Source organism: Homarus americanus, unplaced genomic scaffold (genome assembly GCF_018991925.1).
Source record: "Homarus americanus isolate GMGI-L3 unplaced genomic scaffold, GMGI_Hamer_2.0 scaffold30535, whole genome shotgun sequence".
NCBI lineage: Eukaryota > Metazoa > Arthropoda > Malacostraca > Decapoda > Nephropidae > Homarus > Homarus americanus.
In genome coordinates, this window is record NW_024732440.1 from 5,253,918 (window position 1) to 5,272,920 (window position 19,003).

The 19,003-nt window shown below is 43.8% G+C and overlaps 1 protein-coding gene across 5 annotated transcripts in view; it reads right to left on the minus strand.

The window, feature by feature from the left end:
* LOC121868782 (protein shank-like) overlaps nt 1-17,282 on the minus strand; it is a 77,540-nt gene extending 60,258 nt beyond the window's left edge. For all 5 annotated transcript variants that reach the window (XM_042369691.1, XM_042369693.1, XM_042369692.1 and 2 more), the window contains exons 1-2: nt 16,832-17,282; nt 7,848-8,058 (exon numbers count right to left, since the gene is read on the minus strand). In XM_042369691.1, the coding sequence (XP_042225625.1) occupies nt 7,848-8,058; nt 16,832-16,878 (258 nt within the window). In that variant the 5' untranslated portion in view covers nt 16,879-17,282. The remainder of the gene's footprint in view (nt 1-7,847; nt 8,059-16,831) is intronic.
* Nucleotides 17,283-19,003: the final 1,721 nt, after the last annotated feature.

Sequence of the window (19,003 nt, forward strand, 5' to 3'; positions counted from 1 at the left end):
GGAAAATGTTAGCCAGACCACCAGGGAAAACGGGAAGCCGTTGGTAACAAGACACACTTGCATGTGCGCGTTAAAAAGAACAAAATAAAACAAAGAAAAAACAAATATAAACCACACCAAGCTGAACTGTAAAGGGCACACCTGAGAGCGTTCCCTTTAGAGCAACAGCCGGGAGCGTGTGATGAGATGGTCGATTAAACGAAAAGTGGTAAATACAGTTCAACAAGGTTCAATTCTCTCTTTATGGGAACAAAACCTTCCAAACACTGTCAACAAACTTCGTTTCGAGGATCTCATCAACTACTGCGTTAATAAAAATCATACAACAAAAGTAATTAAATAAACAAAACATCTACAATTCAAGTTCTAACTCTGTATATAAAACAACCACAATGCAAAATTTAAAATTAAAAAAAAATAATAATTTAAGAAAAAAAGAACAGTCGTAATCCAACATGGTGTGTAACGCAAGCCAAAGCCAATCAAGGGTCAGTTCTACGCAACACGTGACTATGTCCTTAGGTACCACGACCACCACCGCTACACCACACACGAGCCAATCAAAACCTAAGCTAACTCTACAGTAGTTCTGGTTAGGTTAGGTTGTGATATCGTCGTATGATCTCAAAAACTAAACGTGGTCTGGCGGTCGTGGTAGTGGTGGACTTGCACAATAGCACATGTTGCCAGCTTCTACGGACAAGTGCTCGTGTGTTTGCTTACCAACCGCTACGTCACACGACACCCGTGTCCAGGTCAAGCACCGGGTCACAAAGTTTTGCTCAGGCAAGTCACAGTTTTGCTGCTCTATATATCAGGATTACCACAGCCTCTCATGTTCCACACTCCTCTAGAAGCAAATGTCTTACCGATACATTTATTAAAAAAAATGGCCATTGTGTGTGCTAATGTTCGTACAACCACACAGATGGTCGTGGAGCTTCATAGTCGCCCTGCAGCGTCACCTTCATGCACTCTTCCTGGGTGACCGAAGATGGTCACTGGCTGCGTTAGCCATTCGAGAATTAAATCCCTCACGCAAAATGATGGAAAAATTGTGTCAGTCAAGGCATGAAAAGCTGGCAACAAGGTGACTAACACAGCCAAAACTCGTGCAAAAGAATACATGTAGTGCAGCTGCCATGCGACCTCCAGTACCACACACACCATGTCCCGCTGTATGATACACAACACTGCCAATGGCCTCGTCGAATGTGTAATAAAAACTGATCTAGCCACTACTCAATGCTCGCCTGATGCATATCGTGCAAAAAATATATATATAGAGAGAGACTTTTTATTGGGCTCATATACGAGCTAGTGCCAAAGATATAACCCTGGACTCAAACTCTCGAAGATTCGTACGTTACTTGTCCCGTGATTGAAAATGCGAGGGCGCGTGTAATTATGGTAGAGTTGAAGCGTAATTAAGAAGACGTTTTGACCGCCTCTCGTTTAAATACATCTGGTGAGTGTGTTCCCTCATCCTCAAGTGAAGGAGAAAAACAACGTACGAACATCCGAGACTCTGGTCCCTGCCTCGCCAACACGTGGGGCAACATCGGCGGCTTAATGTTTACGATAACTGCCAAAAGTTTGGACGTCTCCGCTGCCTGGACACGACGACGTGCTGGTTTTGGAAAGTCTCCGTCACCGTAAACCAGAGAAGGATTAAGAGGAGGAAGGTTGGAGTCGTAACTCATCTAGACTGCCGAGTTTTACTAAGAATGTAACAAGAAAAAACAAAACAAAACGTCAGCAGTACTAGAGAAAATCACAGGACACCTTAATGTTTGTGGACAGCTTGATGGCAACACTCCAGTACGACAAGTTTACCCAAAGTTAGCGGCAGCAGCAGCTCGTCCATAAACAAAAAGGAGAATTCCCGCGTAAAATCAGACTCCAATGTATGGGAACATAGTTTAGATATACACACACAGATGGTTTATATAAAAAAGACCCAGGGGAAACACACAACATTAGTCAATATTTACAGAAGACTAATAAATATATCATACCCAGTACTGACATACACAGCAGACAGAATATAGTGAGGAAATTTTACAACAGAGGGCGAGAGTGTTAAGTTACAAGGGAATACAATGATGGTAAATAAAAGACTTTAGGTATACACAAATGAAAAATAATGAAGATAAATAAATACACTGACAGCAAATAAGAGGCGAAAGATGATAAATGACATGACGCAACATAATATATGATAAATGATTATGATTATAGAACGTGTTAATCAATCGAGTGTCCTACAATGTAAATAGGAAGTCAAAACGGACACATTTCTACGCGGGTTTGTGGGAATAAACATAGAAAACTTTAATCAATTACATTAATTTTCCTGCGAGATGAAATAGCGAGTTTTAAATTAGGGTTACTGAGGTGACTTAGTGACTTATTGTTTATAGAGATGTATCACGTTTGAACACGAGTACAGTATTCAGTCCATAGGTGATGAGACGCATAGATGGAGGGAGATGCAGGTGAAGAGACGCATGAAGACGCGTAGATGGAGGGAGATACAGGTGATGAGACGCATAGATGGAGGGAAATATAGGTGGTGAGACGCATAGATAGAGGGAGATACAGGGGGAGACGCATAGATGGAGGGAGATACAGGTGAAGAGACGCATAGATGGCGGGAGATACAGGTGAAGAGACGCATAGATGGCGGGAGATACAGGTGAAGAGACGCATAGATGGCGGGAGATACAGGTGAAGAGACGCATAGATAGGGAGATACAGGTGAGATAGATGGAGGGAGATACAGGTGAAGAGACGCATAGATGGAGGGAGATACAGGTGAAGAGACGCATAGATGGAGGGAGATACAGGTGAAGAGACGCATAGATGGAGGGAGATACAGGTGAAGAGACATAGATGGCATACAGGTGAAGGACGCATAGGGGAAGAGACACAGATGATGAGACGCATAGATGGAGGAAATATAGGTGGGGAGACGCATAGATAGAGGAGATACAGGGGAGACGCATAGATGGAGGGAGATACAGGGAAGAGACGCATAGATGGATGGAGATACAGATGAGACGCATAGATGGATGGAGATACAGGGAAGAGACGCATAGATGGAGAAATACAGGTGAAGAGACGCATAGATGGAGAGATACAGGTGAAGAGACGCGCATAGATGGAGGGAGATACAGGTGATGAGACGCATAGAGGAAGGAGATACAGATGAGACGCATACATGGAGGAAATACAGGTGAAGAGACGCATAGATGGAGGGAGATACAGGTGAAGAGACAAAGATGGAGGGAGATACAGGTGAAGAGACGCATAGATGGAGGGAGATACAGGTGAAGAGACGCATAGATGGAGGGAGATACAGGTGAAGAGACGCATAGATGGAGGGAGATACAGGTGAAGAGACGCATAGATGGATGGAGATATACTGTAGGTGAAATATTTTGAATTCCAACACGTGAAGTGACCCAATGTAAAAGAAATTAAATAAAAAATAGTCAAACAAAATGGGAAAAAAAAGTCTCAAAGTCTCGAAAAGTCTGTACTGAACACAACGTCTGAAGACTTTCATATAAAAGTTTAATACATCTTTAAATTGAACACCACCCCACCCAATCTAGAAACCATCGTGGAGAAAAGTCTTGGAAAATTTGGTGGGGTGGTGGGGAATGTTTGGTGGGGAATGTTTGGTGGTGGGGAATGCTTGGTGGTGGGGGAATGTTTGGTGGTGGGGAATGCTTGGTGGTGGGGGAATGTTTGGTGGTGGGGAATGTTGGTGGTGGGGAATGTTGGTGGTGGGGAATGTTGGTGGTGGGGAATGTTTGGTGGTGGGGAAAGTGGTGGTGGGGGAAAATGGTTGGTGGTTGGGGAATGCTTGGTGGTGGGGATGGTTTGGTGGTGGGGAAAGTTTGGTGGTGGGGGTGGGGGAAAGTTTGGTGGGGGAGTTTGGTGGTGGGGGAGTTTGGGGTGGTGGGGGAGTTTGGTGGTGGGGAAGTTTGGTGTGGAAAAAGTTTGGTAGTGGGGGAAAGTTTGGTGGTGGGGAAAGTTTGGTGGTGGGTGAGAAAGTCTAAAGGCTTGGTTGGTGTCTCAGAATCTCCAGAAGGAAAAGTTTAGAAAGTCTCATCCACTTTTAGAAAATCTGAATAAAAAAAATACTCGATAGGAAAATAGTAGAAAGAGTTTACAGGATAAGTCTCGAGAGTCAAGAGTTAAAAAAAAATCTGGCGGGAAAATCTGGAAAACTGTAGAGGAAGAAGGGGAAATCTGAAGAAGTTCGCGAGAAAGTTCCAAGAAATTCAAGAAAGCAAAATCTGAAATAACGTCTTGATGGAAGGGGAGGAGAGGGGAGGTGGAGAGGGGCGGGTGGAGAGTGGGTGGTGGAGAATGGGTGGTTGGAGAATGGGTGGGTGGAGAGGGCGGGAGAATGGGTGGGTAGGGTGGAGGGGCGTTGGAGAGGGAGGGTGGGGGAAGAGGGGAGTCCAGGATGTTTAAGAATAAATAAATATCAAAAAGTCTTTAAAACCCAGTAGGGAGGAAAGGCTGAAATTTATGCTCAAGTCTTATAAACAAGTCTGAGAAACGTAGTGAAAAAGTTTCCCAAAACACAATTGTCGAAATCTGGAAGAAATGTCTTTTAAAAGTCTGTGAAGGTGGTGGTGGTGGTGGAGGGAGGTGGTGGTGGTGGAGGAGGTGGGGGTGGTGGAGGTGGTGGTGGTGGGGGTGGTGGAGAGATAGTGGTGGTGGTAGGTGGTGGTGGTGGAGGAAGGTGGTGGTAGGTGGTGGTGGTAGGTGGTGGTGGTGGTGGAGGAAGGTGGTGGTGGTGGGGGGTGGTGGAGGGAGATAGTGGTGGTGGAGAGGAAGTGGTGGTGGGGGGAGAAGGAGGAGGCGATGGAGAGAAGGTAAGAGGGAAGGAGATGAAGGAAGGAGGGAAGGAGAGAAGATAGAAAGAGGAATGAAGAAGTTGGGGAGGAAGATGGAGAGAGAGGGGGGGGAGAAGAGGAGGAGGGGGGGAGAAGAGAAGGAGGGAGGAAAGGAGATGGAGAGAAGGAATGAAGGAGCTGGGGGAGGGAGATGGGAGAAAGAAAGGAGGAAGGGGGGGAAAAGGAGACGGAAGGAGAAAATTGGGAGGGAGGAGTCAAGTCTAGAAAGATGGAAGGGAAAGTTATATAAAAAAAGGTCAGACACCAACCCGGCTTTAACCGTATAAATTTTGACCAGGTTAGCGGTGGTGGTCTTGGCCGAGTATAAAGAGAGAGAGAGAGAGAGAGAGAGAGAGAGACTATGAATACTAAATCACGGCAGAATTTATGGCACCGCCTGAAAATGTTTGCCGGGAGTGGGTGCCATTCTTACCCACTTTTCGACTGCGAGCGATCAGTGGCGGCAGAGATTCTTAACTGGCATTACTGAAGACTAGAGTATAATTAGGGTATGAAGGATTACTGCACCTGGGTGATTAACGTGAGTGACTCAACTAACAACAGTTATGAGGACAATGAAACACAAGGGTGGAGCTGGGGTACGGGTCATCTGCGGTCGGAGGTAATGGCTGGGACTCGGTGTTTGTGTTTCGAACCCCGAAAGTGGAACAAAAGTCTGGATCCTGCATTTATCATTTGAAAATGCTCGCTATGCATGGCTGTTTTGATGTACTTGTGTTAAAAACCGGAAAAATAAAACATTAGATAGGATCCTGCAGTTGTTATGTAATGGTCGCTATGCATGGCTGGAAGGATGGTGTGTGTGTGTGTGTGTGTGTGTGTGTGTGTGTGTGTGTGTGTGCGTGTGCGTGTTAGCAATCTCGAAAGTAAAGCACCGATGTTAATCTTGCTTTGTGTGTGTGTACGCGCGCGCTATGAATCCCGGTCATAATGCATAAATTCAACCTTTCGAGGGCAGCGGCGCACTTAATACTTTACCCCGGCTGGCGTCAGACAATTTTATTCAGCGAAAAGAAACTCCTGTATTCTAAAGGATTAATATCCTAAATTACAATTTCTCTCGGCTGTTGACTTAATGACAAACTCGTACAGTGCGATCCATCAACACGAGACACGGGCGGGGAACAAGAGATGACTTAAGTATTGTGAATGATGAAAATGAAAACAAAAATCGATAAAAAATAATTATACCAGAATGATGGAGGAGACAGCGGCGGTGATTGATCAGTAGCAGAGGAAGGTCACACACACACAGACAGACCAGACAACTGTGGGTCTGACAGCCAACCTCCCCAACATGACTGATTGCAACATTGATCACTAGAAAAAGCCGAGGCGACATTTCTATCGTCCTACACGAAGATTCTCAAAAGACTCATCAAGTGTTCACATCATCCCAACACCCCCCCCAAAAAAGGTCAACAAATTTTGATAAGTTCTTCAATGATCAGATAAATGGCGATTAAAATTATCTTCCTTATCTTTTGAGAATCTGGCCGGCTCAGTAATCACTAGGGGGGGTTGAGATTGGCTGACGGACTGAGAGAGAGAATGTCAACACACCGCTAGCTACACCCCCCCCATACACACTGTGAACGTAACACTAACAATACCATCTATGTACATATGGTTTGAGAGAAGAGTAGGAGTATAAAAGGAAGGAATTGAGGAAGAAGAGGAGGAATACATGAAAGACAACCGACGATAAACACAATAATAAGGAGAAACACCGATAACACAGGAACAATATATATATATATATAATAAACGTGTACTTAGGACACTGATGATAAACGCGTAATAAGGGATAACACTGATAAACAAAGATATATACACAACACATGATAAACAAAGATATATATGATAAAAAATAAAAAAAGACACGGATAATAAAACAAAACATTAACAAACATGTAATAAGAGTAAACACTGATAATACAAACAACACGTGATAAAAACCTGCACAATAGATAAGAATGATAATAAAACACAAGGGACAGATAGAATGAATGATAAACATGTACTGAGGAATAGAGAAATAATGTTAAACACTAGTGGAAGAATTAGGTACAATATCTCTCTCACATTTTTGGGTACAATGTTGAAATGTTTAGAATAATGTTGATTTGTGATGTTGCTGTAAACACTGGCACGGTGACAAGCAGCTGAAAGTGAAGATAAAAACTAAGTTCTATTTTTTATGTATAATCTGAAGGTAATTTCGTTTTCTATGTATCACGTCCATTAGAAAACGTCAAAGGGGGCCCCTGAAGGTATGATAATGGACGCTAATAAGGTGACCTGATACCTTAATCATCCTGGAGACCCGAATCTAAATCATACGAGTGATCTAAACTCTTTTAATCATCCTGGTGACCTGAATCCTTAATCACCCTAGTGACCTGAAACCGTTAATCTTCCTAGTGACCTAAACCTAGATCATCCGAGTGATTTGAACCTTGATCATCCTAGTGACCTGAGCCCTTAATCGTCCTGGAGATCTGACTCTTTCCTGGTGATCTGAACCCTCTAAATTAACTTGAAATTATCCCGAAATACCACCCTCAAAATGCCCCTGAACACCTTAAAATGCCATTTAATACCGAAATATGTCCCGAAATACCTAAAAATGCTCTGAAATGCCTAAAAATGTCCCGAAATGTCTAAAAATGCTCTGAAATGCCTAAACATGCTGTGAAACACCTTAAAAGAATCAGACATGCCATGAAAAAACGATGGAAATTACCTAGAAATACCCCGAAACATTTTCAATTGTCCCCCCCCCCCAAAAAAAAATGTTCTGAATCGCCTCGAAACTCGGTATAGCTCTGAAAGTGTCCTAAAAATTATCCCCTTTTAGGTAATGGTGTGTGTATGTGTATGTGTGTGTGTGTGTGTGTGTCTTACCTTGGGCAGGGCTGCGAGGGCCTGCTGTTTCACGTCCCACACGAGGTCGTCCTTGTGGAACTGGAGGCATTTCTCCACCTTGAGCTCCGGCACGTTAATCCTCAGTACCACCTCCTCCCCGACGCTGGAGGCCGACGATGACCCAGCTCCCGAGGCCGATCCCGAGGCCGAGCTCACACTCACGCCGTCCTCCATCACCGCGCTCCGAGACCTGCGAGGACACAAGGAGGGAAATTAATAACAGTTAATAAAGATGGTAATGATAAGAAAAATAATAATGATGACACTGATGATGAAATTGATGATGAAACCACTGACAACAATGACAAAATAATAACACCACTGTCCATAATGATAATGACAATGATGACCAAAACCCTAATGATAATTATTATAATGACAATGACAATGATAACCATAATCCTAATGACAATGACAATAATGACAGTGACAATAACAATAGTACTAATAGTGAAAAATGAATTATGACAATGACTCCCCACACACTTCAGTCACCGAAAAGGTTAATTACATCATTAACTATAACACACACCTGGCTACGAACACCTGTAAGGCGACCTCACATATTAGGACAACCTCGCAACACCCAACTCTCATATGCAAATGATTCTACGTGTTGCAAATGACTGTATTAAGTGTTGCTAGTTTTCAGCTGCATCGATATCTGATTTTTCTGACTTAACTGATGAATAATTTTCTCATGGAGGGTTGTTTTGTGTCTTTGAGAGAGGGGCTTTAAATGGGGATAGTGACGTGGTGGAAGTTACGTTGACCAGAGGGATTATTTTTTTTCACTTTGAATTTACTCTTATGATGAGGTATGTATAGACCGTGTTCTCCGTGCCTTGAACCTAACCTAACCCTATCCTATTCTAACCTAACCTTATCCAACCCTATCCAGTTCTAGCCTAACCGTCGATACCATACTTAGCTAACCTGACCATACCACCAGAAACAGACTTCACAGAAACTTCTCAAAGATGAACCAATGAAACCCACAGACTAGAATCTACATTATACTGCCCATGGAAATATTATATATCGGCACAGACAACCTCCAGCTTGCCCTAAGACAAAGAACTGACTCGCACAACAGACACTCACAGCAGAAACACTCACAGCCGATGAACTGGCCCTTTAATCGTTGATTCTTGATGAGTTAATGGGGCTGGAACATGTAAGAGTATATAGGGTCTTAGTAGTGAAACCCAACTGTCTTTCTTCTATTTATTAAGAAAATATATTATATACAGTCCCAAGTGTATATCACCGTAACTTAATCACTGTAGCTATGGGTGTTAAATGAGGACGGGGGCTATGTTAAATAGCTCTTCTAAAATACGTCCTGTTGGTGTGAGGTGTTGAGTAAGAGTGCCTGTGATACCCGTCGAGGGAGAACGGTGATATATCCGACGTCCTCCCTCGAGGGAAGACGGAACCATCCATGATGGCTCTCAATAACGTCTTCCTCTCGTCAAGGATATCAAACTACTGCCGCATCAGGTGGCCAGAGCCCCGGCTACTTAATCAGAACATAAGAATGGAGGAAACTGCAGCGGGCCTATTGGCCCATACTAGGCAGTCCCATTTACACCCAACCCCTCTTGCTCATATATCCATCCAACCTATGTTTGAAGCTATCCAGCGTATTCGAGTTAATGATGATATTTGGTAACTTGTTCCACTCATCCACTACTCTATTTCCAAACCAATATTTACCTATTTCGCGCCTAAATCTAAATTTGTCAAATTTAAAACCATTGTTACGAGTTCGCCTATCAAACACGACAACCAATCAGTCACCACTATTACCAAGACCTGAGCATCTTGGGTGTGTGTGTGTGTGTGTGTGTGTGAAAAGTTACAGAGGGCGATAGAGTATACAAGTCTAATGTAATTAACCCATGTATATAAATACTTCTGCCTATAAGACAGGGGCTATTACACCGACACACTCACAGCCGACACACTCACCATCGACACACTCACAGCCGACACACTTACTCTATTAACTCCATAATGATCCACACAAAACCTCTGAACAAGGGATCCAGGCTCGTTCACTCACTCTCACCATGAGTCTCTTTCCCTCTCTTTACTTATCTTTCTCTTTCACCACCTTCGTCCTCCTCATTCTCTAACTCTCTCTCACGTCCGCCTGCCTGCCTGCCTGTCGGTCTTTCTTTCTCTCCACCGTCTGTCTGCCAAGCGCGGCTCTCTCTCTCTCTCTCTCTCTCTCTCTCTCTCTCTCTCTCTCTCTCTCTCTCTCTACAGCCTCACTACATGGCGGTAAAGGCCCGGGCATACCTCCGCTACATAAAGGAGGTGAAATGCTCTACTGGAGGCACTTTTCTGGGAGGAAAGATCTGGAAAGAGAGGGGAGTAGTGAGGAGGGAGAGATACGGGGGAAAGTGAGAGGGAGGGAGGAGAGTAATAGGTGGGGGGGAGGGAGAGTAATAGGCAGGGGGGGAGAGTAATACGGGGGGAGAGAGTAATAGGAAGGGGAGGGAGAGAGAGTAATAGGCAGGGGGAGGAGAGAGTAATAGGCAGGGGGAGGGAGAGTAATAGGCAGGAGGGAGAGAGTAATAGGCAGGGGAGGGAGAGTAATAGGCAGGGGAAGAAACAGGGGAGGGGAGAGTAATAGGCAGGGGGAGGGGAGAGAGTAATAGGCAGGGGAGGGAGAAGAAGGCAGGGGAGGGAGAGAGTAAAGGCAGGGGGGAGGGAAGAGTAATAGGCAGGGGAGGGAGAGAGTAATAGGCGGGGGGGAGGGAGAGAAAAGCAGGGGGAGGGAGAGAGTAATAGGCGGGGGAGGAGAGGGAAGTAATAGGCGGGGGGAGGAGAGAGAATAGGCGGGGAGGGAGAGAGTAATAGGCAGGGGAGGAGAGAAAGGCAGGGGGGAGGGGAGAAGTAATAGGCAGGGGAGGGAGAGTAATAGGCAGGGGAGGAGGAGAGAGTAAGAAAAAAGGGAGGAAGAGTAAGGCAGGAGGAAGACAGGGGAGGGAGAGAAGGCAGGGGGAGGAGAGTAATAGGCAGGGGGGAGGAGAGAGAGTAAGGCAGGGGGAGGGAAGAGTAATAGGCAGGGGAGGGAGAGAATAACGGGGGAGGAAGAGTAAAGGCAGGGGGAGAGGTAATAGGCAGGGGGAGGGGAGAGTAATAGGCAGGGGGGAGGGAGGGAAGTAATAGGCAGGGGGGAGAGAGAGTAATAGGCAGGGGAGGGAGAGAGTAATAGGCAGGGGGAGGGAGAGTAATAGGCAGGGGGGAGGGAGAGTAATAGGCAGGGGGGAGGGAGAATAATAAGCAGGGGAGGGAGAGAAGTAATAGGCAGGTGGGAGGAGAGAGATAAAGGCAGGGTGGGAGAGAGTAATAGGCAGGGGGAGTGGATAGAGAATAGGCAGGGGGAGGGAGAGAATAATAGGCAGGTGGGAGGGAGAGAATAATAAGCAGAGATAGTAGGCAGGGGGAGGGAGAGAGTAATAGGCAGGGGGGAGGGAGAGAAGTAATCAGGGGAGGGAGAGAATACAGGGAGAGAAAACAGATGAGTAGGCAGGGGAGGGGAGAGAGAGTAATAGGCAGGGTGGGAGGAGAGAATAATAAGCGGGGAGTGGATAGAGAATAGCAGGGGGAGGAGAGTAATAGGCAGGGTGGAGAGTAATAGGCAGGAGAAGTGTGGGCGGGAGGAGAGTAATAGGCAGGGTGGGAGAGAGTAATAGGCAGAGGGTGGATAGAGTAATAGCAGGGAGGGAAAGTAATAGCAGAGGGAGGAGAGAATAATAAGCAGAAGTGGATAGAAGTAATAGGCAGGGGATAAACAAAAGAGAGTAAAGGCAGGGGGAGAGAAAGGGGAGAGAATAATAATAAGGGAATAATGGCAGGGGAGTGTGGCAGGGTGGAGAGAGAATAATGCAGAGGTGGATGAGTAATAGGCAGGAGGAGAGTAATAGACAGGTGGGGAGGAAATAATAGGCAGGGTGGAGAGAATAATAAGCAGGGGTGGATAGGAAGCAGGCAGGAGAAAGGCAGGGTGGGAGGTGAAGAAGTAATAGGCAGGGAGGAGAGTAATAGGCAGGGGTGGGAGGGAAGTAATAGGCAGGGTGGGAGGAGAGTAATAGGCAGGTGGGAGGAGAATTGGGAGGGGAAGAGAATAATAAACGAAGTGGATAGAGTAATAGGCAGGAGGAGAAAGTAAAGCAGGGAGGGATAGGCAGAAATAATAAGCAGAAGTGGATAGAGTAATAGGCAGAGGAGAGGTAATAGGCAGGGTGGGAGGGAGAATAATAAGCAAGTGGATAGAGTAATAGGCAGGAGGGAGAGTAATAGGCAGGGGAGGAGAGTAATAGGCAGGGTGGGAGGAGAATAAGCGAGTGGATAGAGAATAGGCAGGGGGGAGGAAATAGGCAGGGGAGGGAGAAAGTAATAGGCAGGGTGGAGAGAATAATAAGCAGAGGTGGATAGAAATAGGCAGGGGAGGAGAATTGGCAGAAATTGGGAGAGAAGTAATAGGCAGAAGTGGAAGAGTAATAGGCAAGGAGAATAAAACAAAAAAAAACAAAAAAACAAAACAAAAAAAAAACAAAAAACAGGGGAGGAGAGTAATAGGCAGGGTGGGAGGAGAGAATAAACAGGGGAAAGGGGGGGAGGAGAGAAAGGCAGGGGAGAGAGATGGGGGATAGGCGGGGGAGGAGAGAATAATAAGCAGAGGAGGGAAATGGCAGGAGAATAAAGCAGGGGGAGGAGAGTAATAGGCAGGGGAGAGAGTAATAGGCAGGGGGAGAGAGTAATAGGCAGGGGGGGAGGGAGAGAGATAATAAGCAGGGGTGGATAGGAGTAATAGGCAGAGGGAGGAAGTAATAGGCAGGGAGGAGAAAGAGTAATAGGCAGGGGGGATAGTTTAGGCAGGAGGGAATAATAAGCAGGGGTGGATAGAGTAAAGGCAGAGAAAGGCAGGGGAGAGAAGGCAGGGAGGAAAGGCAGGGTGGGAGGTAAAGGCAGGGGAGAGTAAGGCAGGGTGGGAGAGAAAATACAGGGGGATAAATGCGGGGGAGGAGAATAGCGATAAATGACCAAACTATGCACACAGACGACTACCCAATAATATAATATAACAATAATAATAATAATAATAATATAATAATAATAATAATAAAGGCATCGTTGTCTCTTTCCCGAGATATTTATTAATTACCATAAGAATAAATTCACCTGCATCGTCTAGTGAACAAATTAGCGTTATTGTTAATATCTGTGAAACATTCGGACGACCACGAACTACAAGGACACCACAAGTAAACAAAGATGGCAGACATTACTTCAACGACACCTCAGTTAACAAAGATGGCACTACAGCATTACTTCAACGACACCTCAAGTTAACGAAAGCGGCTACAAGCATTACTTCAACGACACCTCAAGTAAACAAAGATGGCAGCTACAAGCATTACTTCAACGACCTCTCAAGTTAACAAAGATGGCGGCTACAAGCATTACTTCAACGACACCTCAAGTAATCAGAAGATAACCTCAAGTAAACAAAGATGGCAGCTACAAGCATTACTTCACGACAACTCAAGTAAACAAAGATGGCTACAAGCATTGCTTCAACGACACCTCAAGTTAACAAAGATGGCAGCTAAGCATTACTTCAACGACACCACAAGTTAACAAAGATGGCAGCTACAAGCATTACCAACGACTCAAGTTAACAAGATGGCAGCTACAAGCATTACTTCAACGACACCTCAAGTAAACAAAGATGGCAGCTACAAGCATTACTTCAACGACAACTCAAGTAAACAAAGATGGCAGCTACAAGCATTAGCCAACGACACCTCAAGTAAACAGAAAATGGCTACAAGCATTACTTCAACGACACCTCAAGTAAACAAGATGGCTACTACAAGCATTACTTCAACGACACCTCAAGTAAACAAGATGGCAGCTACAAGCATTACTTCAACGACACCTCAAGTTAACAAAGATGGCAGCCAGACATTACTTCAACGACAACTCCAAGTTAACAAGATGCCAGCTCCAAGCATTACTAACGACACCTCAAATAAACAAAGATGGCAGCTACAAGCATTACTTCAACGACACCTCAAGTAAACAGGATGGCAGCTACAAGCATTACTTCAACGACACCTCAAGTAAACAGAGATGGCGGCTACAAGCATTACTTCAACGACACCTCAAGTAAACCAAGATGGCAGCTAAGCATTAATGACACCTCAGTAAACAAAGATGGCACTACAAGCATTACTAACGACACTCAAGTAAACAAGATGGCAGCTAAGCATTACTAACGACACCTCAAGTAAACAGAGATGGCGGCTACAAGCATTACTTCAACGACACCTCAAGTAAACAAAGATGGCAGCTACAAGCATTATTCAACGACATCTCAAGTAAACAAAGATGGCAGCTACAAGCATTACTTCAACGACACCTCAAGTAAACAAAGATGGCAGCTACAAGCATTACTTCAACGACACCTCAAATAAACAAAGATGGCAGCTACAAGCATTACTTCAACGACACCTCAAGTAAACAAAGATGGCTAAGACATTACTTCAACGACAACTCAAGTTAACAAAGATGGCGGCTACAAGCATTACTTCACGACCTCAAATAAACAAAGATGGCAGCTACAAGCATTACTTCAACGACACCTCAAGTAACAAAGATGGCGGCTACAAGCATTGCTTCAACGACACCTCAAGTTAACAAGATCGGCTACAAGCATTGCTTCAACGACAACTCAAGTTAACAAGATGGCGACTCAAGCATTACTTCAACGACACCTCAAATAAACAAGATGCGGCTACAGACATTACTTCAACGACACCTCAAGTAAACAAGATAGCGTACAAGCATTACTACAACGACAACTCAAGTAAACAAAGATGGCAGCTACAAGCATTACTTCAACGACACCTCAAGTAAACAGAGATGGCAGCTACAAGCATTCTTACGACACCAAGTAAACAAAGATGGCGGCTAAAGCATGCTAACGACCTCAAGTAAACAAAGATGGCGGCTACAAGCATTACTTCAACGACAACTCAAGTTAACAAAAGATGGCAGCTACAAGCATTACTTCAACGACACCTCAAGTAAACAAAGATGGCAGCTACAAGCATTACTTCAACGACACCTCAGTAAACAAAGATGGCAGCTACAAGCATTACTTCAACGACAACTCAAGTAAACAAAGATGGCGGCTACAAGCATTACTTCAACGACACCTCAAGTAAACAAAGATGGCAGCTACAAGCATTACTTCAACGACACCTCCAGAGTAAACAAAGATGGCAGCTACAAGCATTACTTCAACGACACCTCAAGTAAACAAAGATGGCCGCTACAAGCATTACTTCAACGACACCTCAAGTTAACAAAGATGGCAGCTACAAGCATTACCACCGGCTGTGTTTTTCTTTACGAAGAGAAAAAAAACATGACTAGTTAGAGTTATTATTATTCCACCCTAATTTTAGTTCGGCATAACCATAATACTAATAACAACAACAACAACAAAAGGCCTCATCAAATTTAATATTACCAAGTTAACAACAGACGCGTCACTTAACTAACAATTTGAGGGCGGGGATTTTATTTAAGAACTTTTGTTACACTAAAAAAATAAAATAAAAATAAAATCTAACTTTATGGGAGCGCTGCGAGAGAGGATTTACGTCCAGCTAGTTCCAACAATATTTTCGAGGCCATAACTCTCAAACAACTTTTTATCGCTAAGTGCTTCGTTCCTGCTATAGTTCACTGATGATTTTTTGTCAATTTGTCGATGCATTAAAATCGCTGAGGTTAGCTACTGCCTTCTTCCTCCTCCTGCTGCTGCTGCTGCTGCGTAAAGTAAATTGAAGAGGTTTCCTTTTTCTGTCAATAGGTTCGCAGTGTATAAAAAAAGTGAAGAAAAGAACCTTAAACGTGGGAACCTAGAATCACCTTTACCACCCAGACAACACCTTAACCACCTAAGAAACACCTTTATCACCTAAGAAACACCTTAACCATCTACGACAACACCTTAACCACCTAAGACAACACCTTTACCACCTAGAAACACATTAACGAACAAGCCCCACTCATAATAATTATAGACCAAAGACCCGTGCTACAGTCCACTGAACTCCCCAGACGCGCCTCTCAGACCAATGACTACAAGTTCACTTTCCTACGAATGGCTTTCAAATTCTCTAAGAACTTTCCCCATTGGTAAGGTCTTATGTTAACGAGTAATTAGTAAATGGAAAGTGTTAACCTTCCTTTAATGAGAAGCTGGATCCCTTTAATAAGGAACTGAATCCCTTTAATGCGGAACTGAATCCCTATAATGAGAAACTGAATCCCATTAATGAGAAGCTGGATCCCTTGAATAAGGAGCTGAATCCCTTTAATGCGGAACTGAATCCCTATAATGAGAAACTGAATCCCATTAATGAGAAACTGAATCCCTTTAATAAGGAACTGAATCCCTTTAATGCGGAACTGAATCCCTATAATGAGAAACTGAATCCCATTAATGAGAAACTGAATCCCTTTAATAAGGAACTGAATCCCTATAATGAGAAACTGAATCCCATTAATGAGAAACTGAATCCCTGTAATTAGAAACTGGATCCCTGTAATGAGAAACTGGATCCCTTTAATGAGAAACTGGATCCCTTTAATGAGAAACTGAATCCCTTTAATGAGAAACTGAATCCCTATAATGAGAAACTGAACCCCTTATGTCACAGGTATAATTGTAACGATAGCTAGTTGGTTAAGTCTCAATAAACAGAGTTATTTAAAATTGTTTCCTCCAATAACTGAAATTATGTTCACGATTAATCACAACTACAACCAGAAGTAATCATAAATAATGTTCTTTCTAGAGGGTTATAGTTCAGAGGTTAATCCCTATACAACAGTCAGGAATTATAACCACAACAATCATTTCTTACCAGAGGGAGGACTCCGATCTCGTCTTCATAACCTTAGGCAGCTTCATCACGACCACTGCCACACGACACGAGGAAGAATACGCTCAAGAGCACACATGGAACCTTCTTTTCACGGCAGACAACACCCAGATGGCCCCCCCTCCACCACCACCTTAGTGTCAGTTCACAACAACAATCTTAAGCGGTTTATCACAACGTAAATTTATTTTCCCGTTGTCCAATGTTATTTAAATATGTTTCACCGGGTTAAGTTTCTTGACCGTAATTCCTGACGGGGTTAAAGTTTCATCAAGGTCCCCCTACAGGATCACACCACAACAACACCACCGCAATGCCTCGACCACCGTCCACCACGACCACCGTTAGTGACTAAAAAAACAAAAAAACAAAAAAAACAAGAGTTTACACGAACGTCCGCCGCCACTCGTCACTGGTCCCCCCAAACGCTCGTTAACTATAGGCAAACTACCCTTCCACGATGGTTATATACTTCTGGCCGGATTGCTAAGCGTCAACTGGGAGGAGTTTAGTGGCTCAGAAGCTCCTCGACCATTCATAGATAATGAAATAAGTTACGATAAGATGGGTGAATAGCATGCCTGTGTCGTCATCTTTCGTCGACTTTCATTGTGTTTCACGCTGGGATTTCACGCCGGAAGCAAGTGACTGTCTTGACTCACACATACCAGGATATACAATGCTGTCATGGTAATCACTGCAGCAGTACCGATACCACCACGATGCAATAAGAACTATATACAGGGCAAACCAATTCGTAAGGTATAGTCTTAAATTACAGGTAAACGGCAACAATACGCAATGAGCACATACACAAGCTCAGGAAGACCAAGGTATACTGTATACGAAGCCAAACCAACACGCAGGAGCTGAATATGTATCACCAATACTACCCAAATGTATACAGACACCAACACGGCAATATACTCAGGTATGTATAGTCTAGCATACCAACATACCGTCAGTTATATACTGCATACCTCCCTTATCCGAGACAGTAGCATTTAGTTCGGTCGACCTCCGCCTCTCCTGACTTGACTGACAGATTATTTGTTTTCGTTTGTGAGGAGTGAATGTATTCTGAGTAGTAGTGAGGACTCAAAAAATAAGTGCGAGTAGCGTTTACACACACACACACACACACACACACCAGGGAGATCAAATTAAACAAATAAATATAATCTCTAGTCCACAACAGATGACGTTTTAAGCCTTGAACGTTTCTAGCCCTGACGTTTTAAGAACGTTTCTGACCCTGACGTTTTAAGAACGTTTCTGACCCTGACGTTTTAAGAACGTTTCTAACCCTGACGTTTTAAGCCTTGAACGTTTCTACCCTGACGTTTTAAGAACGTTTCTAACCCTGACGTTCTAAGAACGTTTCTGACCCTGACGTTTTAAGACCGTTTCTAACCCTGACGTTTTAAGCCTTGAACGCTTCTAACCCTGACGTTTTAAGCCTTGAACGCTTCTAACCCTGACGTTTTAAGCCTTGAACGTTTCTACCCTGACGTTTTAAGAACGTTTCTGACCCTGACGTTTTAAGAACGTTTCTAACCCTGACGCTTTAAGCCTTGAACGTTTCTAACCCTGACGTTTTAAGCTTTGAATATTTCTAACCCTGACGTTTTAAGCTTTGAACGTTTTTTACCCTGACGGTTTAAGCTTTGAACGTTTTCCTAATGTAACCAATCAAAGTAAAACATTCAACCACCGTCATTCATTATCACTCATAGTTAGCCTGAATTTTGTGTACAACTCTGTCATATGTACAGTATGTAAGTATGTGCTGATAACCACAAGGAAAGAAGAATCCATTACGTGTTTTCTTCTTTCCTTGTGGTTATCAGCATATACCTAGATCACGCGCACCTACAGTGATTTACTTGTATGTATGTATGTATGTATGTATGTATGTATGTATGTATGTATGTACAGGTATGTATGTTACGCACTTCTCTCAGATTATATTGGCATTTCAAGATATTCCAAATGATATCACGTCGAATTAACATCCTGTTTTGTATCACGTCGAATCAGCAACTTCCTTGATTATCATGTCTGTCTATTAAATTTCCTGCCATTAACCATCAACATCCTGGTACTACATCTATCCTGTTAACCTTATACTTGTTGGGTCATGGATGGTGGTGA